The sequence below is a fragment of the Nuphar pumila genome, chromosome 7 (assembly GCF_984573655.1).
Source record: "Nuphar pumila chromosome 7, dmNupPumi1.hap1.1, whole genome shotgun sequence".
Classification (NCBI taxonomy): Eukaryota; Viridiplantae; Streptophyta; class Magnoliopsida; order Nymphaeales; family Nymphaeaceae; genus Nuphar; species Nuphar pumila.
In genome coordinates, this window is record NC_143255.1 from 107,507,056 (window position 1) to 107,534,780 (window position 27,725).

Genomic DNA, 27,725 nt, shown 5'->3' on the forward strand with positions numbered 1-27,725 from the left:
CAACTACCATCTCTCTCACTCTTCCTTTCGAAACGAGGCTCTGATACCATTTGTTAGGGAACAACCCTTTGAACTACCAATGAATGAAAGAAACAAACACAAGAAAAAATAAATGGAGAAAATAATTATACATGAAGAAGAAAGATTTTACATGGTTTGACAAGAATTATCTACATCTATAACCACACCGAGTCTTCTTCTTTATTGATTGAGATACAATACAAGAGTTGGATTGCCTCCTTTAAATAAAAAGAGTCTACTAGTGTTGTTGAATATAACAAGAAGTCTAAGGTAAAATTACATAACTACTCTAAAAAAAATTGCCTCAAGGGCTAATGCATTTGAATCCCACTTTACAGGTAGGGAGGATGCAATCCTCCAGAAAACCCCCACCAACTTACCATAAAGTTTGGTCAACAAAAATTATGGATTTATATCAGACTCCACACTCATCTAACAACCTCTTGAGTGACCTTATTTTGTGTTTTGAGTGGCCAAGTACCTAGAAAGCTACTCAATCTGATTTTTGGATCTGCTCCACGTTCATCGGAGCCTTGCAAAAAATATGACGAGGGGGCATCCTATGTACATCAGTCCACTAAGATGAGCAACTGGATATCAATGGTGGGGTTTCAAGTCAGACATGTGATAAATCAAAGTTCATTTAACCAATTAGGTAAGCCCCTTGATGTATAATTAGATAAATAATTGAGTTTTGAGTTTTAGATCCAAATGCAACATAAATAAATAAAAAAAGAACTTTACAATGACAATCCTCATCCAAATGGATCCTTTGAGGGTCATAAAGTTGTTTAGGCTTTAGAGTTTAGCATAAGTATTGTGAGTAGGGGTGTCAACGGGTCGGATTTGGTTTGTACCAAGATAGAACTAGACTTGGCCTCGATTTTTGGGTATGGTATAAGGTCCGATAAGAACTACATGAACCAGACCCGGGCCATACCTGGTAAAACAATAGTTTTTATCATTTTTACATTGAAAATTTGCAGGTCTTAATCGGGACTTGGGTTAGGCCTGGGTTTGGTATAAAATTTTTATCACAAACTATACTTGGGTCCATGCATTAATCGGACCTTCAAGTTTGGACTCGAGTCTTAATCGGGTCTTCTTATTTATTACCATACCCAAACCCTATAGGGTTTGGTACGGGTCGGGTCCGGGTGACACGTTAACACCCCTAATTGTGAGTCTATGATCAAGCTATTAAAAGAAGAAAAGACTATGTCACATAGTGGTAAAGAGACGTTTAATTTTTTTTTTTTTTATGATGGATGGAGAAATCACCTTATGGATCGAAGACTTGGTCCCTGATGGCTCAGTTTGGCCTACTTACGGTCGCTATTTTGATGGACAAAACCAGTGGCACACTTTTGCCTTAGGGGTCACTGAGCTTTTGCTGAGCAAGGGCTTACAAAAGTGCAAAGGGACACGGAGCTTTTATCTATTTTTTTATTACTTCTGTCTAAAAAAAAAAAACTAAAGAGGACACGACACGGGTATATTGGAATATCCATGTAACGCAGGGAAAAAGAAGCATATTTCAATCGTGTGGACCTGGACATGGTTCCTATATTTTGACAAAACAGAAATTGGAAGCTTTTTTTTGCAAGGCACGTTTTCTTAAAATTGAAGCAATTCGAGGCCACAGAAGCCTCTCTCTCTCTCTCTCTCTCTCTCTCTCTCTCTATGCATGAGAAAATCCATCAGCCTCTTGTCTTGCTGGGATGTCCCTCTTCTTAGATGGGCGCCATATCCGGCGTGAAATTTGGAGTTAACAAACAAACACCTGCATCCCTTGTTCATCCTTCCCCAGTCCTCTCAGGTGCTCCATCTTCCATATCCTCCCATGAGGACCCTCCTCCTCTATCTCTTATGGCCCTTTGTCACACTTGTTCCAGTCTATGGTGCTATTTCAGCTCCCAGAGGTAAGCGTTCTACCCACCAAGTTTGTTTCTGTTGTATAATTGGACACAAGAATCATTTTCCATGTAAGATGGAAAGCATGCATGACAGAGAACATCATCAGGAAAAAGCAAAATCTTCATCATCTATATGATGCTTGTGTTTTGGTTTATTCTTCTTGGGCCAAGCCTTATGTCATGCTTAACATATAGTGCATGATAAAACATGAAACTCCATAATGCACCACCATTATCATTCTTATATTTTTTTGCTTGCAAATAAAAAAGATAAAAGGGATTAACTTGTAACGTAGACATCATCATGACCACCATCAAATTTTGTCACATTTAAACAAGAATAGGCTCATGAACTTGTATTATTAAGATTCTGATATATAAACAGGAATAGGTTCATTAACTTGCATTATATCACTAGCATATCCTTTCTGCATATTATCATGAAGATGTCTCTGGTGTGTGCAGTGAACAAGTGAAAAGAAAAAAAACAACCATGGTTATCCTTGTGATCGCATCACCACCATAATCATCATAATAACATGGTTTCTTAAGGTGGGAGATGGGCCAATTCCAACATCATTATCATCATTACCGTCATCATCATCATCATCATCATCATGACCAGTATGTCTCATTGATGATGTTCACATTGGTGCAGGTTTCCTCATAGATTGTGGGGCATCGCAGGAAACAAAAGAGGGAGATCTAACATGGATGCCGGATGACGGTTACATCCGTGCAGGGAACAAGACCACACTCAAGTCGCCAGATTTGTTGCCTACCCTGAAGACTCTGCGATTCTTCCCTGATGCATCTGCACGGAAGTACTGTTACACACTTCCTGTGGCTAGAGGAGGGAAATATCTAGTGAGAACTACATACTTCTATGGCAATTTCGATGGCAAGGGAAGACCACCGGTTTTTAACCAGATCATTGAAGGCACAACGTGGAGCGTCGTGAACACGACCGTAGATTATTCGCGAGGCCTTTCGTCTTTCTATGAGATAATTCTTGTTGCCACTGGAAAGACTATGAGCGTATGCCTGGCAAGGAATCAGCAGACAGTCTCTAGTCCTTTCATTTCTGCTCTAGAGTTGGAGTATCTAGAGAGTACTTTGTATAATTCCACTGATTTCTCCAAGTATGCGCTTAGTACTGTTGCCCGTCATAGTTTTGGTCGCAGTGGGGAGATGATAAGGTAATTTTATTTCCAATGTATTATGATCTTCTCCATCATTCTAAATGACTATATACCTGGCGTCCCATATTTTAGAATTTGAACTCTGAATGATTAGGATTTCATAAAAATATGATGTTTATGAAATAACAAGATCCTAATTCATTGCTCTGTTCAATGGAAATTATGTTCACAGTTTGTAGCATTAGTTTGTGCATGTTTCATCTATACCATTGTTGAATATGTACATTTGATTGCCTGTAAACTCCTTATTTTTGAACAAAAGAAGGGTGGAGGTGGTAGAAATTAAACAGCCAAAATGCCCATACCAGCTTTTTGAATGTTCACCTTTCCCATGATCCCCATCTTCCTCAAATGACTAGAAACACATACTTGGTTCAATGACTATCCAAAAGGCCTGAGCATTTTTACTATAAGGACTTGGTTTTGAACTTGGAAGGGCAAAATTGGACCACGCTATTTAGTTAACCGAACTTGAGCAGACCAACTCTGAGCTGTAAGGCAACTCATCAGCACCCCTAAGCACCAACATTTTGGCTTTACTTAAAGGGATGAAATCGATCTTGGGTTTCTGCATATCTTTGCATTAGTGCTGACACCAACCACTCAATTAGAGACTTATACTTGGAAGGTACTGTCATCATTAGCATTAGCATGATCATTGTTGTTATCATGTTCTTCTTAGTGACTCACCATGCAGACTTGGAAACTAGCTTTCCAGATGATCATTTCAACCGGTACTGGCAGCCATTCACAGACAGCCATCCAGCAATCACCTCCAAATCCAACGCCTCAGTCTCAGACTTCTGGAATAAGCCACCTGCACAAGTCTTTGAGAGTGCACTAGCAACAGAGAAACCAGACAAAACCCTGCAACTCTATTGGCCATCAGCAAACTTGCCATCTTCCAATTACTACATTGCTCTGTATTTCCAGGACAACAGGACACCATCACCAAAGCATTGGAGGGTTTTCAGTGTCAGTGTCAATGGCAAGAACTTCTACTCAAATCTCAATGTTTCCACCTCCGGTGTAGTTGTTTTTGCAAACCGTTGGCCATTGTCTGGCCTAACTCAGATCACAATGACTCCTGCTCCTGGATCAACCTTTGGGCCACTTATCAATGCAGGGGAAGTTTTCCAGATAAGGATATTGGGTGGAAGAACTGTCACTAGAGATGGTAAGGATGGCGCACTTTCTGTTTTATCTTTGGAAACAATTGAAACAAGACGACATTTAGCACTTTTAGTAATTTATTTGACATTTTGGCATTCACAACCGAAAAGCATTTAGCGATGATACAGATCATTGAGTGACGTTCATTTCTAGTTATAGATTCATGGCTAATATTTATTCCAAAGAAATGTTTCCTAGAGAATGACTAGAAGACCAGGTTTTTATTCTTCTTGTTTTCTTTGTTATGGAATGATACAGTGGTTACCATGCAAGAGTTTGCAAGATATCTAAATAATCCACCATCTGACTGGAGTGGAGATCCATGCTTACCTCATGGAAATTCTTGGACAGGAGTCTTGTGTTCTCAGGGAAACATTGTTCGTGTGGTTACTCTGTGAGTTCGAAAGAGAAGATGCATTCTTCACAATAAAATGAACCAAGAATGTACTGACAGTGATTTATTTCAGGAATTTAACCAACCTTGGTCTTTCTGGATCTCTACCTTCCTGTATTGCCGAGCTCACTGCACTAACTGAAATGTAAGCAAATCCATTGCTCACCAAAACATCGATAACCAGCTCTAGCACTTTGAAGAGAGTGCTTCACTCTAGACAAGTAAATTTCACTTTGCCAAGCCATGAGTCTTCAAATAGAGATAACTCCCAAGTTCATAGTGACTCCAAAACGGAGTCGAGCTGAGTCGGGTTAAGTTGCTTGACTCTAACCAGTCGGTAAATACTAATTTCTTAAATTTTCATCTAATTGACCACCAAATTCTTATTTGTGAGTGACTACAGCTGGCTCGGGAATAACAAGCTCTCAGGATCCATTCCAGATCTAAAACCCTTGAAACAACTGGTTTCTCTGTGAGTATTTATAGCTGTAGCTGTTTCTCATTCCTGTTCCATTGATAGGTATTAATTTTTTTATACTGGTAAATGATCTGATCAGGCATTTGGAGGACAATCAGTTCAGTGGTCAGATCCCTAGCTCGATGGGGGATCTGGAGAGCCTACAAGAACTGTAAGTCAGTAAACACCTGATTTAACAAGATAAAACTGTCATGAAGATCCATTTCAGATTCACAAGTATGGCCTGTAAAAATTATGATAATCCAATATTTTGATCTCCGATTGATTGAAATATCCACACCCATGCTAACCTTCACAAACCCAAGAACAACTCCAATGGTCACCACGTTTGTTTTCCCTAAATGCCAACTGTTACCACGGCTGTTCCTTCATGACCATTACCTATTCTTGACTGAAGCTGAACTTTTGAGCCTGTTATGCTTTTTCCTTCTTTTTTTCATAAAGCACCTTATTTTGTTCACATGTATGACTTCTTTCATTCAAATCGGTCCTAAGCTCTGAGCACATCCTATACAGTCTGACAGTTCAACTTATTTCCTTGTAATTGTAAGTTAATAGTGTTCGAATACTTTTTTGTATTGTTAATGCTAATCCCAACCATGATATCTTGTGTTTGAAACTATGATTCGTGTGGATCATGAGCTTCTACCTCTTCCCACTAAAATAAACAGCTTAATCAGTAAGGTGAAGTGCTAGGATGCATCATTCACCAGCTAATCAAAGAACAATGATCAGTACAACTGTACAAGTGAAGGTTGATATGCACTTGTTTCATTTTTTTCAGCCTGGTGATCTTAAAAATTTAGGCAAGAATTAGATTTCTTGACACAAAATGCCATAGATTAACAATTAGTTAAAACACATTGTACCTTTTATTCAACATGCTGTTTTTATTGGTCCATTGCGTTATGAGCTGGTAATCCAAGATGAGTATATTTGTTTTTCTTCCTACTTTTCTGCTATATTTAACAAGTGGCCACTTTTCACAGCTTCCTACAGAACAACAATTTAACTGGCAGAGTTCCTGAAAGCCTGCAGAAGAAATCAGGGTTGATCCTTCAGTAAGTGTCACATATCGGTTTCTCATACTGTGAACTGTTTGCTTTTTCTCTGTACTACAGGTTTATCAGTAACCATGTGTTTCAGGATATCTCCGGGGAATCATTTTGACAGCACGGCATGAGCACAAGTCTGAGCTATATCACAAGGAAGAATGGTTAGACATCAAGAGACTTGGAATAACCAAGGACTCAAAAAACTTAGCTTTGTGAGATTGGCAATAGGAAAATGAAGCCATCAGCAGCATTGAGGATTTCACACTTTCTTTGATCTTCTCTCTGTGCAGCCCTTCTTTGATCAATTTCAATAAAAGGACTTTTTCTTCAAGATTTAATACAATGCATGTTTATCTAAAGAACCTTAGTTCAGTATAATATGATTATATAGACATTATTGACACCTATTATCAAACCAGTGATTACATTGCAGTTGTTTGTGTTCATTCTCCTGTCAGAGGGATGAAAGTCTAAAAAAGAGAGCAGCTTGCGCCAACGGGGGCTCCGCTAGTCTGGTTGGCGCAGCTAGTGCACGTACCTTTCAAAAAAAAAAACTTGAAAGTGGCTTTGTAATTACTGCTGCCAAGATATAACCTGTCAGTTTCACTCGTCAGTCCCTGTAAGCAGGGGCGGAGCCAGGAATCTAAATTAGGATGGGCACAAATAGGTGTGTCAATAGGTTGGGTTTGACACATACCTGACCCTTACCAAACCTTGTAAAGTCAAGGTTGATGACAAAGAAGAAGGTTCGTTTATAATCGAGGTTGGATCTTAAGGACCAAATTAATTATATGGAGGTGGGTGTAGTTTGTGAAATTTCATACCAGACCTAGATCTGACACAAGTTCGGATCCATGAGTTTTCAATGTAAAAAAGATAAGTATTATTTTACCCATTGATATAATTCTTATGGGATCTGGGTATGGTTTTTCTTATAATGAATCCATCGGACTCAAATCCGAACCCAATACCAACACCTCAAAGTTAAATCAGAATTAAGACCCATCGAGGTCCAAACTAAATCCAACCCGTTGACACCCTTAAACACAAACCCACAATAAAAAGGAAAAGTAATTACTAATAAATTATTCAATCTGTCGTACTACTCGAATCTTATGGGTGCAGCTAATGTGATCCATTTCATTGGTTCTATTAGACACTGATCGGGATGGTGATTGGTCAAAACCCTATCTATTGATAGATTCACTCGTGTTGATAGGCATATGGTCTCGACTGATGCATCAAAGAGTGCAATGTTGGAAATTGGTTTCTGACCCTAATCGATCTTCAAAATGATTTAGGGAATCGGCCGGTACAAGCCCACTTGAATCTGGCCGAGTCGGTTGATTTTTTTTTTTAAACTCAAAAAATCATAAAAATTTATAAGGAAAAAGACTGATTCAATAGTGAATCAGGTTGAACTGGGGTGATTCAGCCCAATTCTGCTGATTTTGGGTTGAATCAGCGAAATTTTAAGTAGGGCTTGATTCAACCTTGAAGCCAATCGATTTAGTGACTATTGGATTCGATTCTGATAATATTGCATAATAAAGTTGCAAATGGGTCTGAGACGTTGACCTGACAGTTGATCGAGCTTTCAATTATTGGGTCCAGTTTGTATCTGGATCTGACTTGCAACACATGGTAGAATTCTGGATACACAGAATTGACACTCTCTAATACTAGATCTGAAGATAACATGCCAAGTACATTGGTTTTCATGTGAAATACATAAAATGAGTTGGGTCGGGCTCAGGCTTGACTGGGTTTTAGACATCTTTATTTGTCTAACCCGGATCCAAACAAACCCATTGTTATTAACAAGCTAGAAAATTTGAAATAACATCGTATAGAGCTATTGCAAGTTCACTTCGAACTAAAGATATAGATCATGCAAGTAAAATTTGACGAGCCCTTCTTCTCCAATTTTGATGGCCTGAACATAAAACAAAAAATAAAGATTATATTTCACTATTAACAATCATGCATAAAAACCAAAACCTAAATTTTCATTTTTAGTAGCTTCATCAAGAATATTTACCAACAACTAGAAAAAATTGCACCATATAGAAGTGCAAAACATCTTCTTCCATGGGGTTCTTGTTTGATAGATTACCTGTATAGAAACATAAAGAAATTTTCATATAATATATTAGTAAAAAAAAAAATTATAAAAGGTTAGAGGTTTTAAGTATATGATTTTTGGAAAGTAACGTTTTTTTTTTAGAAAACAAAAACACATACATGAACATGGAAAGTTGCATGGAAAAGAATGAGAAAGAGAAAAAAATTATGACTGTTGCATGGGAAAGGATGAGAGAGAGTATTATTTAAGGTATTGCATGCATATTTAAAGTGGGAGTAGTTATATTTCTGCATGCATTACAACCATTAGATCTCAAAAGATTCAACGGTTAATAAGAGGGAATGGGTACTCCGGGAGTCGCTAGGAAATATATGAACTAGAATACGAGAAGTAAAAATATGGGCATTTTCAACACTTTTTTAGCAAATCGAACAATGTGAATGTGCTTGGCATGGTGAATTTGCTAGGAATCAATCATTGGATGTGTATTTTTGATAAAAAAAAATGTGATTTTTGAATTCTTGAATATTTATAAAGATTATGAGTCATTGATTTTAAAGCCTTAAAAAAAGTCTCGTTTATGTATCAAAATTGGACAATTCAAGAGCAGGTTCTTATAAAACCAAGCATCTGTAAACTTAGATTCAAGAGAAAAAAATATCTATGAAAATCATGGTTCACACATTAGTTTTCATATTTTCAGTTCTCATACTCTAGTGATTATATGAGTAACTAGAATATGAGAACTAAAAAAATATGGGCATTTCAACACTTTTTTTGCAAATCCAATCGTGTGGATGCACTTGGTATGGTGAATTTGCTAGGAATCAACCATTGGATAGTGTATTTCTAATGCGCATGGTGCATCCCTTTGTATATTTTTTTTGATGTTTATGACTTTTAGCGGTGTTCGCGACCACAATCATGTTCCTATGAGTTTTTCATGTCTTTGGGAAAACAGTCATTTTCCTAAGAGAAAATTTGTTTCCCGCAGTGAAAGATATCTTGGGGGAAAAAGCTCATAGTTAACAGACTGCAAGAGAAAAACCAACGAGACTTGATTTTAAACTCAACATCCGGCCAGGAACTGATCTTTGTGATCACATGGACGTGTGTGAGAAGCCAAGCCTGATTCACTATTTTCTTCCCTACTCTTTATTGGTTCTCCTCTCGGAGTCTCCAAGGACACCCATCTTCCCGGAGGTACCTCTTTTTTTTTATCTTTCTCCTCATGTTTGGTGATACTTGTTCAGTTTTGTTTTGATGGCCGTGTTGACGTGGGGGTTTTAGCTTCTGATTAACTGGTGAGATTAATCGTTTTCTTTTCCTTTTCTTATCTTCTCGTGGAAATGAATGCTTTAGTTTTGTACTGCATTTTTTGGTTTGTTATTTTACGACTATACATTCTCTGTGTCTTTTGTTGCACCCACTTATCCTGATAAACGGGATAAGCTCGAATTTTGTACTATGGTGGTGAATGCAAATTCATGGCAAAAATTCTGAGGTTACCCTTTTTCTGGATAAGTTCTCGTTCACCCTGAATGAATTCTTTGGGGCACCACGTATCCAGCAAGATAAATTGGGATGTTGAATTATGAATCACGACACCAAATCCCACCTTATCCCTGTTTTCTGGATAAATGGACTCACAAGACCACCTTTTCTGTTGTTTCATGACGCCTTGATTGGAAGAGAAATACCCATGTTTTTTATTACCACCTTATCCCGGTTTTCTGTCGTTTTCTCCGTTGTGACAAGGAAGGAAAAACTTCGGAATTTAGCAATACTTTTTATGTCCCATTTTCTCTTTTCCCTTCCTGGTGCTTGTGGTGCATTGGTTTGATGATTGAACAAGAACAAGAGTAAGCCAAGTTCCAGAGTATATGATATATTAGCTCATTCTACAAGCCTTACATTCATCTTATGGATATGTATTTTATTACAGTATTTTTGTTTGCTTACTTGGGTAAAACAAAGATGTAGAAAGGATGAGACCGAAGAACTTCTGTACTGCAGTTTAGACGGTTGCCTTAGTTCTATGCTACATCCTATAGGATCGGTGGATTGTTTTTATGGAGAAGCTCTGCCAGTGTGGAGGCACATCATCATCCAAGTAGAATGTTTAATAGTTGCGGGTTTGTCTGGACTTTTTTCAAAACTTGATATCAAGATGCTTGGCTTGATTATCTTGCACAAAATTTACTTCTAAGAACATAGCACTATGTTTTGAACACTTCATTCTTTGGGGGGCGCAGTTGGATTTCTTTTGGTTGTATATATTTGTTTAATAAGGACCCCATAACAATCTTACGGAACTGAACATGTAGTGAAATTTGTCAAGTTCAAACAATATTCGCTTTCCTCAAACCCTCTTCTCATGTGGTTATTGTTATTATTCTCTTGATCTGTAACGAATCTCTGTGATATGTTGAACTTATTGTGATTTGTCATGAAAATTTACAAAAAAATTGCTTCGCGGTGAATCGTGATCAATCCACAATTTCTTTTATTTTGAATGTCCTGAAGTTTCACATGCTTTTGTTTCCTTCCTACATTTTTTATACTTTATATTTTGATCTATTTAATTTCTTTTATATTTGACCGTTGGCCAAGATTTTCCTGATATTTTCCCAAATCTTTTTCGTTTAATATCATGATATTCTCTACACCCAGGAAATCTGAATAATGATATCCGTGACACTCAACAAACCTGGAGGTTTAAAAATTACGATAACTTCTAACAAATATGTACTTTTCAGAAAAAAATGGTTCTACTGTACTCACCATGGTCAGTAGATCTATGAATCGGAAGCATTGAAATGCATAACCCGAGTGCAGTAGTGTAGCATCATTTGAACTATGATGGTTTTCATTATTTGGATCCCAGTAGGTGAGACCCCAGTACCCCACAATATATTGCAAAACACCGTAGAAACTAAATATGTTGAATTTCATTATGAGAACTATTGTCTCCTTGATTCTTGTTTCATCAACTAGCAAGCATGTTCCTTCTCAGTATCGTCTAGATTAGCTCAATTGGTTTATACTTTGTAGGTTGTCTAAAGAAGGTCAACTTTCCAGAGACCTTGTTTCCTTGCAATCACTCGTCCAAGATTATATTTATGCATTCTTTAAGTTGCCGAGGTAAAAATAAATTTTTATTCTTCTTTGATGTTCTGTTCTGTTTTCCACAGAAATGATAATGCAGTGAGTTAGTGAATTATGTAGTGCATATTTTCAGCTTCTAGAAAAGTGCACGCCTTTACCTCAATACATGGAATAGTTAAATTGCAGGATTATTCATCTCTCTCTCTCTCTCTCTCTCTCTCTCTCTCTCTCTCTCTCTATATATATATATATATATATATATATATATATATATATATATATATATATATATATATATATATATATATATATATATATATATATAGACACACACATGGGGGGAATGTGTTTGTTGGGTCCCTTGGTAGGACATTTCAAAAATCACCGTTGCAGGTGTTTTTCTGAGCTGGTGGATGTTTTTCTTTGTTTATAACTCTATACCAAAAAACATGTTTTGGATCAAATTGATTTAATGAAAATACTTGAATATTTTATCAACAATGTTTAGTGTGACATCATCCATTGATCCTTTGTCTCTCTAGAAAACACATCTGAGTAAAAAAATACCTAATCTGAATGCAAAGGAAAGATCATTTATACTGATGTGGAAAGTTCATTTTCTGTACATGCTCAGATCAAGCAAAAGATTCCTGCAACTATGATTTGTGAAGGATCCTAAGGAGGGACCTAATGAAAAGGGGTCCTAATGAGCGCACTCTGTGTGTAGGTGCACACATGTGCATGTGTGTGCATGTGATGTCCATTGTGCCTGACACACCTGGATGCTGCACACAGCTTGCCAAAAGTGTAAGCCTGTGAAAAGTTGCCCGTAATGGAGATGATGATGATAGTGTTAATTATCATTGTCATTGTTGCTGCTGTATTTTGCATTGCGACTCAATCATAATCAGTTTTACCCATTCTAGATAATCAAACATTGGAATTCTGATATGCTTATCCGACTGTCAATTTTCTTATCCAGCATGATTCCAAAAGCTTGATCTCAGTCCCACACCCTTACTAGATCCCCTGCTCTATTTTCTGTTTAATATTTCAAATGAGTTTAGACCGTGAATTTCCCATGTATCATATGGAGATAGTGGCTTTGCAATGAATGAAGGAGCTGCCCTTGGTATTTGTCTTTGAAACTTTTGTACATGACAGAGACGTGCAAGAACACCTGGCAAAAATATTGTTCAAGTTTTTCCAAGCTTGAAACAGGACTATGAGTGCCAACCATATCCTTAGAATTCTTAAAGGTGGCCTGGTATGAGAACAACTTGCTGGAATTCTGGAGTAACTTATGGGAACTCCATGTGATTGCACTGGAGAATACTAAGAACAGCTGAACCTGTTCCATAAAGTCTCATCCTGGAAAGTTGGCATTGTTCTTGTTGGGAGGGCCACTCATTTAAGTCTAGTAGCATGATTTCTCCCTGTCATCAAATGCAATTGGAGAAAAGCTTGAAGCATGAAACTAAGACTACTTGGAAAGTAGACAGCAAGGTAGAAGTGCAGCTAACAGACCAAACTTAGTGAAGGTAAAAAAGCTGGATTCTTGTGCTCCTGGATATGGGACACCATTTCTCCCAGGACCAAGCTGTGTCACAGAAAGTTTTAAGGTTCTGGTGAGACAGATACAGAAGTTTCTTGGATTTTTGTACTTTTATGGATTAGGGATTCATGAAGGAACAAAGTGTTGTGCAAATGAAAATGATTGATGATATAAATATGATCTAAACTAAGGAGAGCTAATAGGATAAGACTTCTGTTTCCAGTGAAGTTTCTTGATAGAAAGAGGAACTGATTCAAAGATCTATTGCTACTCTGGTATGTTTAACCTTGACTGCGAAACCATACTAAAATTGAAAAAAGTTACAGTTGTGAGTATAGGCAAGTGGAATATAACTTTGACAAAGCTAAGTTACTTCGTAGTTTCTCTTGCTGGCAGAATTCCTACTTATCTCAATGTAATCCTCAGGATAAACGAGAATAGTTTGAATACTTTCTCGTTTTAATGGGATATTTCATTTATCTAGCTATTTCATTCATGGACATTGTCACAGATTTATTGAAGTTTTGATTTTTGTAACTTAATATAACACATTTTATTTTCATCTTTTCTTTTGATATTCTATCTTAAGCAACAGATTGCAATCTCATTGTGACTGCCATACATAGTCCGCGTGCATAAATGTACATTTGTATGTGCAGACATCCCATTTGATAACAAAAAGAAAAAATCTATTGATTGATTCTGTTCTTCAAAATCTTGGATCTTACTAGTTGGAATAAGATCATTCAGCATATATAGTTAATGTTTTTAGTTAAATAAATCTTAGAGGGTCTTCTAACTGCTTAGAGGTTGACTATAAATGGAGAATCAGAATGATGCTTCCTGTCCTAAAGTCCAAGTTAAGTTGTGCCTCTTCTCAGATTCATTTCATGTCTATGTTGCTAATGGATTACTCTCTACACAGCTTACTGCTATGAAAGAAAAGAGCATGACTATACTGACAGATTATATTACCAAACATAACGTACCAAATGATGTCCCGGATGAGGTGTTAGAAGGCACCTCTGAGGATGAGGGCAAAGAAGCTGACAAGCCTCCTCAAAGGCCTAGGAAACAAAAATAACTTTTCATTCCTCAGTCAGTGAAAGGTAAAGATAGGAAATGATTGCCATAGACGCAATTTAGCACCATGAAGGGCTTTGTTTTCCCATTTGCAAATTGTCAGCAAAAAGGTTAGAATCATTTGTCATTACTGTTCAACAGTTCCAGAAAAACCTTGCCATCGTGATGCATGTTTTCTGATATATTATCTAAATTCTCCAGCTTTTTCTTTAAATATTTGTGGATGTCTGAGAATTATGTACATTATTAACTGAATTAAAATGATACATATCTTGTTGCATGATGGTTAAATTTTATCTTAGGTACATCATTTGACAAACGTTGTGATCACCAACCTGTTGGAAGTGCATTAGGAAAGCTTAAATAAGCTTTGTAGGGCTAATTTTACCGAATTTGCTCCCACCAAAATTGGTCATCTTTTGCATGCTCATGTTCAGTTTGTCATCTTTAAGCTGAGTTCTGAGCCTGCAAATAAAAAAGTAGAGCTGCTATATGGTACCAACATTGTAGTAGTTAAGTTCCTTTGCTGGTTATGGAGGATAGTACGAATTTCTGCCCTGGATGCATGGTCTAATGTGAACAACACATGAATTGGATCACAGAGTAGTTGCTGGTTTTAGTTTCATAATGAGACTTTTGGTGTACGAAGCCTTTCTTTTGTTGGTAAGAAAGAAAGAAAGAAAAAAACAAATGTGAATCCGGTGTAAGGTTTAAATACAAGTTATCAGAGGATTGAGTTGGTGTGACAAGCAATGCATAACGTAGGTTTTCCCCTTCCAAGTGTTTATTATATTTAATCCAATAATCGTATTACCAAGTTTTGATGACTTATTTCTGCAATCCTTTTGCTGAGGAATGAATACGTGTTTGAGAAAATGCATGTAGGATTTTAGATTATTAGTGGTAGTAAAATATGCATCTGACCGTTTAAGACACACACATACTTGTCGTATCCAGAAACAACCCATCCCATGAAAACGAGGGCATAGCCAAGAACAAATCAAATTTCTGAAACTTCTCAAAAGTGGATAGATGATCCACTTTCATCAAAGTTCCAACACAACCACCATTCACAGTTGAAAAGCAGGAATGCAGCACTCTCGCTCACACTGGCCTCCCCTGAGGCATGGCCCTAAACCAAGCAAGAATCAGGGTCAGTCAATCAGCCTAGAGAAACAAAAGCAAACACAGAACATGAATCCTTGGAATATGCATAGCGCAGATTATTAGCAATATTTTGATATATTATTGCTGTATTACCAATTTGATATTATCAATTAGTTTTACTGTTTTTATTTATTTTTTACATTTTTAATATGCATTTTCTTTTTTTACATGTTTTATTTATTTCTTTTATTGTTTATGTATTTTTTATCTAAACATAATATTTTCTTATTTTTTTATTTTTTAAGCCCTGAGATTTATCACCAAACCTATCATATTGTGAGAAATAGTCTTTGCCCATGCATATACAGATACAGATATTTGTGACTATGATTATAAATCATTCAAATAGATAAATAGTCGAAGGTCTTCAGATGAGCACAACACAGGACAGAAGGTGTCACCGCCCAGCGAGGGCACCGACTACCATAAGATCCTATTTACATCACCAGTAAATTAAAGGGGTCCAGGCAAAAGGAACGACTAAATGTTCAGAACGAAGACAACTGCATTGCGACCATCTCTGGCGGGGGGGGGGGGGGGGGGCAAAAGTTTCTCATTCAAACGCCCATTGATTCTCACGCCGCACTTCTTCTTCCTCTTCAGGAGTGAAGTCGTTCTTGATGTTGAACGCCTTCCGGATCTCCTCGGGAGTTTTACCCTTGATCATGTCTGCCACTGTTTGGCAAGTCAAATCCAGCAGGTTCTTTATGTTGAGATAATTGGCGGCCTGAAAGAGAAAACATTAACTTTTGAGTTGCTACGCCTTCTCAAGGAGATCGGCATATACAGATTAGGATTAGAATAAAAACATATGGGATCCAAAAGCAACGATAGGATCGCCACAAAATTAGTCACAATGCAGGAGCCCGGTAGCAGAACGGGATCCCCTCACAGAGTCAAGCCCACAAAAACAGAACTAAAACTTGCATATATCACCAGCTTGATCGAGGGGTCACAGTTTCAAATCTAACTAGTCTGTCTGCCAGCTTGCCTGACAATAAAAAGATGTCCTTGTGTTTCCAGTTCCAAAGATGATATATGGAGTAGAAATAGAATCATACATCAAAGAGTTACTATTAGGTGAGATCAGAAATACCTTATGACGCCAATGCTAAACTAAACAACCTTTCCATGCCCTTCAAAGTCACAACCTTAAAGCATGAAGGCCTACCATTTTTTTAAACGACCTTTTCCAGACGAAATGCCAAACTTTTTAGATCATGATAGGCAACAAAGAAGACGCCCTGATAGGAACATTTACACAGTAGAAAAAAGAATAAAATGACGAGTACGAGAATCAAGCAAGCCAATGAAGAGAGAGACACCTCATTGATTTCAAGGGCAATATCATATAAGTGTTAATGTCAATCCTCAATGACAGGAGCGTGAACTATATCAAACAGAAACAAATACTAACACAGCAGAAAATGTTTTTCTTAATTACAACCATGATGAAGATATTTAAGACAAAATCAACTACCCCAGTGTGATGCTGGATATGTGTGATAGAGCATCATCACCTGTGGCAAATACATTAGCAATAAGGCCATATATGCCAAATTCGTGTGACCATCATTGCAATAGAATGACAATAAAGCAAGCTTGATATTTTACTCTCTTCCGGTAATTCACTAGAGAAGAAGATGATGATGATGATGATGTTAGTATGCCACCTGCACAATGCCAGAACTGCATGAAACTGATTCAAAAATCTTACATCACTTTTCATCAAGGCAAATCTTGATATCAAAAAGAAAATGCAGGGGCACAGAAACACAAGAATTTTATCCATGCAAAAAATTATTGGACACCAAAGTTGGTCCAACAACTTGATACAGAAATATTAAACTACAGGGCTTTCACAATCCAAAACACAAGAATTTTATCCATGCAAAAAATTACTGGAGACACCAAAGTTGGCCCAACTCCTTGATACAGAAATATTGAAAGGTACTACAAAGCTTTCACACTCCAAAACTGTTACCAAGATATTTCCTAGTTTCAAACACACGATATCATGAAACAGAAGTAACCAAACAAAAATGTACAAATACTTCTAGATAAACCAACAATGCTCAGAGTATGTAGCAAGAAATATTACTTAATCTATGTGCAGGAATATATAGTTCTTGTTACATAATTACACAATCACAAACAATTCCAAGTAACCATGCAAACTGCATACCCAGCAGCTGCACCAGCTTTGAATTATGAGAAAAACATCATGTGCTCATCCAAATCTATAATTACCTCAATATAAATGAGGTTAGGAGTCGGATCTCTTGCTCTCACTCATCTCACATGTATCTAAAGTGAAGAGCACAAGGGAATAGAACATTTAACTATCAAATTCACTTCTCCTATGGGAAATAGAAAGACATTAAGGTGACTTAGGGTATGTTTGGTTGCATCTCAGTGATTCAAATCACATGAGATGGAATCAAATATGATTTGAAGTCATATGATTTCAAATGACATATTCCACCATGTGATTTGGAATCACATGAGATTCACTTCAAATGTGATCTCAAATCACATTCTGTTTCTCATTTGCACGAGATTCCAAATCACATTGTATCCAACCAAACATACCCTTAATGGCATATCTCATCAATATTTAGAACATGCCGGATAAGAAAATAAAACCCCTCACCAATTGGAATATTAAAGCACTATACATTTTTGCAGCTTTCTACAGCCAAGTAGTGAAAATTGTGACTGGGCAACCTAAGGGTTCGCCAGGCCCGTAGCAGTTCCTATGTGGGGAACCTACAATGATATTTTTAAATTTTATGCATGTTTTTTAGAAATTTTAAAACAATACAATATTTTCTTAGTAGTTTTTGCAAAATATTAAATATTTTTCATATATTTTCTTAGTTTTATGATTTTTTATATTTTATATTTTATATTTTTTTGTTACATAATAACACAATCACAAACAATTCTAAGTAACCATGGAAACTGCATACCCGCTTTGAATTATGAGAAAAAACATCATGTGCTCATCCAATTCTATAATTACCTCAATACAAATGAGGTTAGAAGGAGTAGGATCTCTTGCTCTCACTCATCTCACATGTATCTAAAGTGAAGAGCACAAGGGAATAGAACATTCAACCAAGGTTTTAAAACTCGGTGACTCGGCTCGGACCTCCAGCGAGTCAACCCGGCAAGGTAAACTCGGTTTGCGAAGACTCGGCTGCAACTCGGCCTGACTCGGCCGAGTCATACCGGACTCGGGCGAGTTCTGGGAACTTTCGGTTCGACAAAACTCGGGCGAGTTCTAGGCACTTTCGGTTCGACCAAAAGTGGGAAGAAGCGACTTAAAACATATTATAATCTATTGATTCCCTGCCTAGCTGCTTTCCGACGGCTTGAGTCGTCTCCAACAAAGGGCATTTACTTTTTTAGTTCTTTCAATCATTACTTTGTGCATAATCTACTAACCGTACATTGTATCTATGTTTTTTACTTTTCAAATTTAACTTTTATATGTTTTTAACTTTTCAAATTTTAATTTTTAACAGTTATAGATTTATCAAATCATCAAAGAAATGTCACAAGAAGGATCTTCAAGGACTCCAACAACATTCACTAAAGGAAAGGACCCTATGTGGGATTTTGGGTTACCTCTTGATAAAAAAAAAACGGTACAATGTACTTGGTGTACAAAAAAGATGAGTGGTGGCATTAATAGACTTAAGTATTATCTTGCTGATATTAAAGAAGAGGTGAAACCATGCAACAAGGTCGAAGAATCTGTAAGGAAAAAAATCATAAGAATTTGGAGTCATTTAAGGAACACAAATTATATAAGAAAAATATTGTAAAAGAGATTGGTTCCTTTGTTGAAGTAAATGATAATGATATGAACTTGTCAGGTGAAAATGATGAGTCTAATGAGAAAAGATATATAAAAGAAAAAAAATTGATGAATAATGCACAAAAGCATAATCTTGATGCTTTTGTTCAAGTGAAGGCAGGGTCTCCATCAATGAAACAACTTGGAATAAAAGCAACTTTGGATAGAAAAGCTAGAGATAGGTTATGTTCAGCTATTGCGAGATTTTTTTATCATTCAACCATTTCTTTCAATGCAGCCAATTCTCCTTACTTTACAAAGATGCATCCATGGCAGAAATTCGTACTATCCTCCATAACCAGCAAAGGAACTTAACTACTACAATGTTGGTACCATATAGCAGCTCTACTCTTTTATTTGTAGGCTCAAAACTCAGCTTAAAGATGACAAACTGAACATGAGCATGCAAAAGATGACCAATTTTGGTGGGAGCGAATTCGGTAAAATTAGCTCTACAAAGCTTATTTAAGCTTTCCTAATGCGCTTCCAAGAGGTTGGTGATCACAACGTTTGTCAAATGATGTACCTAAGATAAAATTTAACCATCACGCAACAAGATATGTATCATTTTAATTCAGTTAATAATGTACTTCATAATTCTCAGACATCCACAAATATTTAAAGAAAAAGTTGGAGAATTTAGATAATATATCAGAAAAATCATGTATACAAAAAAATTAACAACAATAGACACAATAGAAGCAATAGACAAATAATGTCTTCTTCTTCTTCTCAACAATAGACATAATACCAAGGTTTTAAAACCCACTCGGGACTCGACTCGTTCTTTATTGACTCGTGACTCGGCGGGTCAACTCAGTGACTCGGACCGGGTTTTGTTAACTTTTGATTTTAAAAAAATAATATATAAATTGTCATTTAAACATATAAAGGTTTGTAGAATGACTTAATTACTAGTTTAATTGATTAATAAGTAAAATAACATCAAGTAAAACTATATCTAACTTATAATTACTCATCTAATAGCAAGAAATTGAACAACCAAGCAAAATAAAAATTCAATATTTCAATAGAAACAAACCCTAAAGTAAAGTTAAGTTAAAAACGTACAAGAGTAAGAGTAAAAACTAAAGTAAAGATAATCATACTTGAGCAATCTGCAATGCATTGCTGCAATCAACTTTCGCTTTTCAATTTTCACTTCAATTTGTACTTGTATTGTATCACATGTAATCTCAAATTTAATGAGTGACAATAATTCTAATTTTTTTATGTACCAACTCTTAATATATTGAAAATTTAAAAATCATCATATGATAAGCTAAAGATGTTGAGTAAAGTTGTAAATCATTCACCACAATCTAGTACAATTGTACAAGAAATATAAAGTAAAAAGCATAAGGCCCATGGCCATATAACACAATTACAAAATTCATAAGTGTAAAGTTAATAATCATAACACAATGACAAAGTCTATCACCAAATTGATACCCAAAAAATCAAATTCCAGACATCCACAATTCATCCACTTTTGCAAAATATGATATCTCAAGTCAAGAGTCAAATCTCAAATAAAGGCGAAGTGTTATTATTTGGAACTTCGTTTGAATCAATTCTTGAGTTAGAAGTATAAATTAATGGTTAAATTGGAGTACTAGTGTTGCATTTTCCCTTGCATCTTCATCTTCAACTCCATCACCACCTTCATCATCAATAAGATTAGCTTCTTCAATGTTTTTAACTTCCATCTTCAAGTCCCTTAAGAAATCCTTCATTCAATAAAATATGATGCATTCTTAAGCACGCAATAGAGAAAGACAAAATTTTAAAATGAAAGAATTTTAATCAAGTTAAAATATCAAACAAACTTTAATGGTTTTACCTCATCTCCATCTAAAACTCCTTCTTGCATGACCCATTCATCCATTGGTGTTTGCAAGTATATATTGTCCAAAGAAATTGGGTCAAGACGTGTTCTCTTTAATTGCTTTTCTCTCAAACGTAAATTATAATGGACAAACACTAAGTCATTAAGTTTCTTTTGAGTCAATCTATTTCTTTTCTTAGTGTGAATTTGGTCAAAGGTACTCCAATTTCGTTCACATCCAGATGAATAACATGTTTGACTAAGTATAAGAATAACAGTTTTTTAGAGATCGGGGGCACATATTCCATGCATTTTTCACCACATTGCTGCATAAAGCCAAAACACACAAAAATGTAAAGTTGATTAAATAAATATCCTTTTGCACAACACAACACATAGTGTTGACTTGTGCTCATCTCTAGTCATAACAGCTATAGAATTACCAAAATTTGCACTTGTGTCTTCAAATAACTCAAGTTGCTTGCATGCTCTTACTCTAGCTAAAATATTTGGCTCCAACTTCTCAATACATTTAATTAAACCACGCCTTACTTCAGGATGCTTTGTGAATTGCATGAAATAGTGCAAATAGACAAATACATTAAAATGATAATTGATAAAAGAAAGTTCATATTCAAATTTTAAAATAATTAATAAAAAGATATAAACAAATACATACCTTAAAAAATTGTGGACTATAGTGGTATTTGGGATTGAGATAGTATGTCGATGCATGAAGAGGGTGATGAAGTTGATTTTCCCAACGATTGTCAATTATTTTCCAATAAGGTTTGTACTTTTTCTCTTCATTGTCCTGAATTTCTTTTATAGCCTCTTTGGCTCTATCCATAGCTTCATAAAGATAACCCACTGTAGGATTTTCTTCTCCATCGACCATTCTCAAAACTTTGAGTAGAGGTTCTATAGTTTTAACGATTGATTCTACGACTCTCCAAAAATTACTATTCAATATAATATCCTCAATCTCTTTCCCCTCAATATATGATGAATATTTTAAATTGTTCCATTCATCTGATGCCATCATTTTTCTAAGACTACTTCGATGTTCTAGCAAAGATTGAAGCATGATAAAATTAGTGGCAAATCTTATAATAACCGGTCTTAGAATTTCTTTCTTATTGGAACATTGAGTCCTCGTTAGGTTCAAAACAAAAGTATGATTGTAAATGAACTTCGTGATCCTTTTTCCTTTTTCAACACATCCAGCTATGCTTTTTATCTTAGACAAATCTTCAAGCATGAGATCTATGCAATGAGCTGCACAAGGAGTCCAAAATATGGTTTTCCTCCTATCCTCCAACATCTTTCCAGCTTCTTGATAGTTGGTTGCATTATCTGTGATTATCTACTATTTTTCAATTTCAAAAAATTATTAACATACTAGACAAATTATAAATATCAATGTTTAATAGAAAATTACAAAAGAACAAAATGATATACCTGAACAACATTCTCTGCACCTACTATTTCCATCACTTCATCAAATAATTTTAATAAATTTTCTCGATTCTTCACAATACTTGTTGCATCAACTAATTTCAAGAAGTAAATGCCCTTTGGACAATGAACCAAAAAATTATTAATGTCCTTTGTGTTGCATCTTTCCAACCATCAGCCATAATAGAACAACCCATTTCAGCCCAAGACTCCTTGTATTCTTTGAAATAATCATCAATTTTTTTAATTTCTTCTTGTAATAATCTTTCAAAAATCGTAAATGAAGAAGGTGGCTTCAATCCCATTCCTACTGAGGAACAAACTTCAATCATCTTCGTAAAGTAAGGAGAATTGGCTGCATTGAAAGAAATGGTGGAATGATAAAAAAATGTCGCAATAGCTGAACATAACCTATCTCTAGCTTTTCTATCCAAAGTTGCTTTTATTCCAAGTTGTTTCATTGATGGAGACCCTACATTCACTTGAACAAAAGCATCAAGATTATGCTTTTGTGCATCATTCATCAATTTTTTTCCTTTTATATATCTTTTCTCATTAGACTCATCATTTTCACCTGACAAGTCCATATCATTATCATTTACTTCAACAAAGGGACCAATCTCATTTACAATATTTTTCTTATATAATTTGTGTTCCTTAAATGACTCCAAATTCTTACGATTTTTTTTTCTTACAGATTCTTCGACCTTGTTGCATGGTTCCACCTCTCCTTTAATACCAGCAAGATAATACTTAAGTCTATTAATGCCACCACTCATCTTTTTTGTACACCAAGTACATTGTACCATCTTTTTTTTTATCAAGAGGTAACCCAAAATCCCACACAGGGTCCTTTCCTTTAGTGAATGTTGTTGGAGTCCTTGAAGATCCTTCTTGTGACATTTCTTTGATGATTTGATAAATCTATAACTATTAAAAATTAAAATTTGAAAAGTTAAAAACATATAAAAGTTAAATTTGAAAAGTCAAAAACATAGATACAATGTACGGTTAGTAGATTATGCACAAAGTAATGATTGAAATAACTAAAAAAATAAATGCCCTTTGTTGAAGACGACTCAAGTCGTCGGAAAGCAGCTAAGCAGGGAATCAATGGATTATAATATGTTTTAAGTCGCTTCTTCCCACTTTTGGTGATGGGAGACCCTTGGCCACTAACCCTATGCACATACCACCAATCGCTCGAGTTTTATGAACATGTCGGGCCAAACTTTTCTTTTTCCTTGAGTAGAAGGGAAAAGCAATGTTGTTAAAATCGGTTTACTAGGTGACTCAGTTTCTTTAAAAAAACAAAGAATCAAATCAAATAGAATTGAAAGATTTCGTATTCTAAATTTCAGAAAAAAAAAAATCTGATCTATTTTTAACTGATTCTACTTTAAATTTTAAAGTTTAAATCGACCAATTTTGAACAAAAAACTGTCGATTTTGGAAAGAGGGGGGGAGGGGGTCGAATCTATCCCTATTTCGAATCAGCTAAGGGTTGATTCAATCTGAATTGGCCGATTAAGACCTATTTTGACAAATTATTCTCCCTTGATTTAAAACCCAAACTATGGTTTGCTTACTAGGAATGCACTCAGCCTTGCCTTCGTATCTACATGCATGGAAGTTCCTACCTTTTCATTTGGACATGATGCTTTCATCTAAATCTAAATCAGCATTGCCTCTGTTTTTGCCGGAGATGACTCAAGTCGTGGGAAAACCCTTTGTTGGAGTTGTTGTTCATGCCAGAAACACACGAGGATGTCATTGTTCACGTCGGAAAATCTCACCTGAAAATCTCGCGACGCCGGAAAGAAACACAAAAGGGAAAAAAATAAAAAAGCATACCTCGTGGCGTCGAAAAATCTCAACGACGTCGTTGTTCTTGCTGGAGAAGACGCGTCAGAGCTACTGTTCACGCCAGACGGCAGAAGCTCCAACGACGCCTTATTGTTCACCGTCGAAAAAATGGAAATATAAAACGCAAAAAAAAAAAACATGATGTACCTTCGTCGGAGTTACTGTTCACGCCGAAAACTCCTTGTCGGTGTCGTTGTTCACGCTGGAGTTCTCGTTGAATGGTCGAAGCTGCAGCCGCACCTTCTCCTTCTCTTTCGTCGAGGCTTGAACAGTGAAGACCCTAAAGGGTTTTCGTTAAAAGGTAAAACAATAAATTTTCAAACATGCCATTATCACAAACCGTTCGATTCTTTGTGACTCGTGACTCGGTCTGAGTCTCGCTAGTCCAAGTGATCCAATACCCGAGTTTTATCGAATCGAAAGTGCCCAGAACTCACCCGAGTCCAGTATGTCTCGTGACTCAGCCGAGTCAATGTCGAATCGCAGTCGAGTCTTCACAAACCGAGTTTACCTTGTCGGGTTGACTCGCTAGAGGTCCGAGCTGAGCCGAGTCACCGAGTTGACTCGGCAAGTTTTAAAACCTTACATAATCTATGTCACACGGACTCGGCTCCAAGGTCGCCGCACCCGCGTCGACACGCACCGACACGGGTGCGGCTCGGACTTGGTCAACCCGACCCTGGGTGTGGTCAACGCACCCAGGGTCATTTTGGTCCATTTTTTGGAAAAAAAAATTTGAAATTTTTTTTTTAAAAATTTTCTGGGCTACAGCTGTAAGGAAAAAAACCCATCACAACTAAAAAACCTGTACACTTTCAAGTTTTAAGTACAGAATGGGCACAACTCAAGTTTTTGTGGTTTTTTCCTGTACGAAGAAAGTGAATTATTACAGTGTATGAAGAAAGTGCCCAAAAGTGAATTATTCCTGTATGAAGAAAGTGTACAGAATGCCTTCACAACTCATCACCTGTCCCCTAATGGGCACAACTTTGACCGAGTCTTATATATATATATATATATATTTTAATATATATATAGCCGAGTCCCCGTGTCCAAAATTTTTGAAATTGCGCCGCACCCGTGTCGCACCCGCACCCGCACCCGCACCCTTGTGACATAGTGCATAATACAAGCAATAGATAAATAATGTCTTCTTCTTCTTCTTCTTCTTCTCAACAATAGACATAATACAAGCAATAAACAAATAACATGTATTCTCCTTTTCTCAAAGAAGAAAACAAATGATGTCTTCAAAACAAAAAATCCTAGGCTCTAAAAAAAACTAGGCGGTCCCAGCCTATGCGGTGCCTAGGCGGCACCTCCCAAACCGGGTTGCGGTGCATAGGCTTCACCTTTGACAACTAAGAACAATGATATTTTAAAATTTTATACATATTTTTAGAATTTTTAAAAAGTACAATATTTTCTTAGTAGTTTTTTGCAAAATATTAAATATTTTTTACATCTTTACTTAGTTTTATGGTTTTTTATATATTTTTTATATTTAGATTTTAGATTTTTTGGGTCTCTAGGTGACACCAAGCACCTACGAGGGCCAATGCCTCGATGCCATATAACACATTTGGCTGTTAATGCGCTATAGCACAAAGCAAGAAATTTTTACAAGTATAGAATACCAGTAGGCATGGTTCTAAGAAGTGTGCAATCTAAAAACATGGCAACCATGAGAAACTTAAACACATGAACCACTCCTGTTGAATCAGTGCATTAAAAAACCCAAAAAAAAACTCAAGTTCTGCATCAGTGGACTAGAAGTTGCAGAACACCTCGAAAGGATGAAGAGTGCACCGTATCATAGCGGCCGTCCACTCATAATCCTTACATCTTGCATAAAGACCGATAGGTAAATCCCACCAATGTATTTCCAGTAAATATTAGTAAATGAACTTCAAGATAATAACTAAACCTAATTAATCTAAATAGGAAAGAAACAAACAGAAGAACTCAAATGACCAACAATACCAAGATCAGAAGAAACAGGAAAACACAATGTTCTCCTACGGCACCATAAAACAACTGTGCACGAAGCACAGGAATCCACAAAGCACAAATCCAAATAGACCTCCACAACAGAGAAAGGTTGCATCGCTTAGGTTAATACACATAAAATTTCGTCTCACAACCTGGCTAGGTCCGAGTTTTGGATTGGGTTTCATGCATGCCCCGGATACAATTCTACGCAAAAACTGCGGCCTTCAAGTCATTGTTAGGCAGCAGTTACATCATCCCTCTATTTCCCTTCATGTTCCCCCCAGGCTGAACCACCAAATCAACTTGCACACCTAACATTCCACAAAGATTGACGAAACTACCCGAGAACACTTCCAAAGATCAAGAGGGCACCATCCAAAAATGGCATAGCACATCAAAACACTAAAACCGAGATAACCGCATCAATCATAACCCTAACGTAAAAAATCGAAAGCGCAGATAGAAGAAAAACAGAACGAAATCCCTGGTAAGCATCACCGATCGAGCCAAAGCACAGTCCCTAATCGAGACCGAGCGAAAACAAAGCCTAACCCTAGGGGAATCACAATCATCGACCGCCAAAACCGAAAGAACCGATCCATCGGGAGGGAGGGAGGGAGACATCATACGATACCAGGATGAGATCGAAGAGGGTGGCCTGATCGACCTTGACGAACTCGGCGTCCCAGGCCTTGAGCTCCTCCTCCTGGGTGTGGTCTTCGCCGTCCTTCCGGGCGTCGACGTGCTTCTTGCAGTACTCGATGACCTTGGCGAGGATCTTGCTGGTGACGTTGGGGAGAGGGATGCCCGAGTCAGCGCAGCCGTCCTCGATCATGTGGCTGATTGTCTGCGACTCCTTCGCCACCGCCTCCTCCACCTCGAACACCTCCCCATCCGAGCTCTTCAGCGTCACCGTCTTCGCGTCCTCCTTTGCCATCTCTCCCTCCCTTTTTCTTTCTGCGCACCAACAACGAAGAAGAAGAAGAAGAAGGAAACCCTAGAAGGCACCTCTCAGGAAATAGGGATCGAGATTACTGTCTTTTCAGCTCCAAGGCTCTCGTGGATATGGCTAAATTTAGTTTTCCTTTTTCGAGGGTCCGGATTGAGAGCACGCATCTTTAAACGTAGACATTATAAACGCGATAGGATTTAATCAAGGGTCCTAATGCATATCCGGATTAAAGTGAGCCCCTGATCGGACTACTCACTCGGCTCATCTTTGATTGACTCGTGATTCAGCCGGGTTATGTTAATTTTATATTTTATATAAAATATACAAATATATATATATATATATACAAAATAAAGTTTTTAAACCATGATTAAGAGGATCAAGTGTGAGTGAGCATGTTTAAATGAGTTTAATGTCACCTATTATACATTTAAAAATAGATAGCGTGCGCATGTTTAAAATGAGTTTAATCTCACCTACTATGCATTTTCAAATAGATAGTCCATATGAATGGGTTTAGCAAGGT

At 36.7% G+C, this 27,725-nt stretch overlaps 2 protein-coding genes across 2 annotated transcripts; one reads left to right on the forward strand and one right to left on the reverse strand.

The window, feature by feature from the left end:
• The first annotated feature begins 1,864 nt into the window (after positions 1-1,864).
• On the forward strand, positions 1,865-6,354 carry LOC149832822 (leucine-rich repeat receptor-like serine/threonine-protein kinase At2g14510). Its single transcript, XM_090013308.1, has 9 exons — positions 1,865-1,943; positions 2,596-3,136; positions 3,850-4,316; positions 4,571-4,706; positions 4,780-4,851; positions 5,110-5,178; positions 5,264-5,335; positions 6,174-6,245; positions 6,306-6,354. Exons 1-9 carry the CDS (start codon positions 1,865-1,867, stop codon positions 6,352-6,354), a joined length of 1,557 nt encoding a protein of 518 aa, XP_089869434.1.
• Positions 6,355-15,555: 9,201 nt separating this feature from the next.
• Positions 15,556-27,371, reverse strand: LOC149832823 (SKP1-like protein 1A). The gene is made up of 2 exons (XM_090014734.1): positions 26,882-27,371; positions 15,556-15,965 (listed from the first exon to the last, which is right to left on the reverse strand). The coding sequence occupies exons 1-2, from the start codon at positions 27,182-27,184 to the stop codon at positions 15,792-15,794; spliced, it is 477 nt and encodes a 158-aa protein (XP_089870860.1). The 5' UTR covers positions 27,185-27,371; the 3' UTR covers positions 15,556-15,791.
• Between the last annotated feature and the right edge of the window lie 354 nt (positions 27,372-27,725).

What these genes read in the sequence shown, in the direction of transcription:
- LOC149832822 (XM_090013308.1), top strand. Translation starts at nt 1,865, where the DNA reads ATGAGGACCCTCCTCCTCTATCTCTTATGGCCCTTTGTCACACTTGTT. An exon ending in TTGAAACAACTGGTTTCTCT is followed by an intron (nt 5,179 to 5,263) that starts GTGAGTATTTAT and finishes TGATCTGATCAG; the next exon opens with GCATTTGGAGGACAATCAGT. An exon ending in CTGGAGAGCCTACAAGAACT is followed by an intron (nt 5,336 to 6,173) that starts GTAAGTCAGTAA and finishes CACTTTTCACAG; the next exon opens with CTTCCTACAGAACAACAATT.
- LOC149832823 (XM_090014734.1), bottom strand. Translation starts at nt 27,184, where the DNA reads ATGGCAAAGGAGGACGCGAAGACGGTGACGCTGAAGAGCTCGGATGGG. An exon ending in CCCTCTTCGATCTCATCCTG is followed by an intron (nt 15,966 to 26,881) that starts GTATCGTATGAT and finishes TTTCTCTTTCAG; the next exon opens with GCCGCCAATTATCTCAACAT.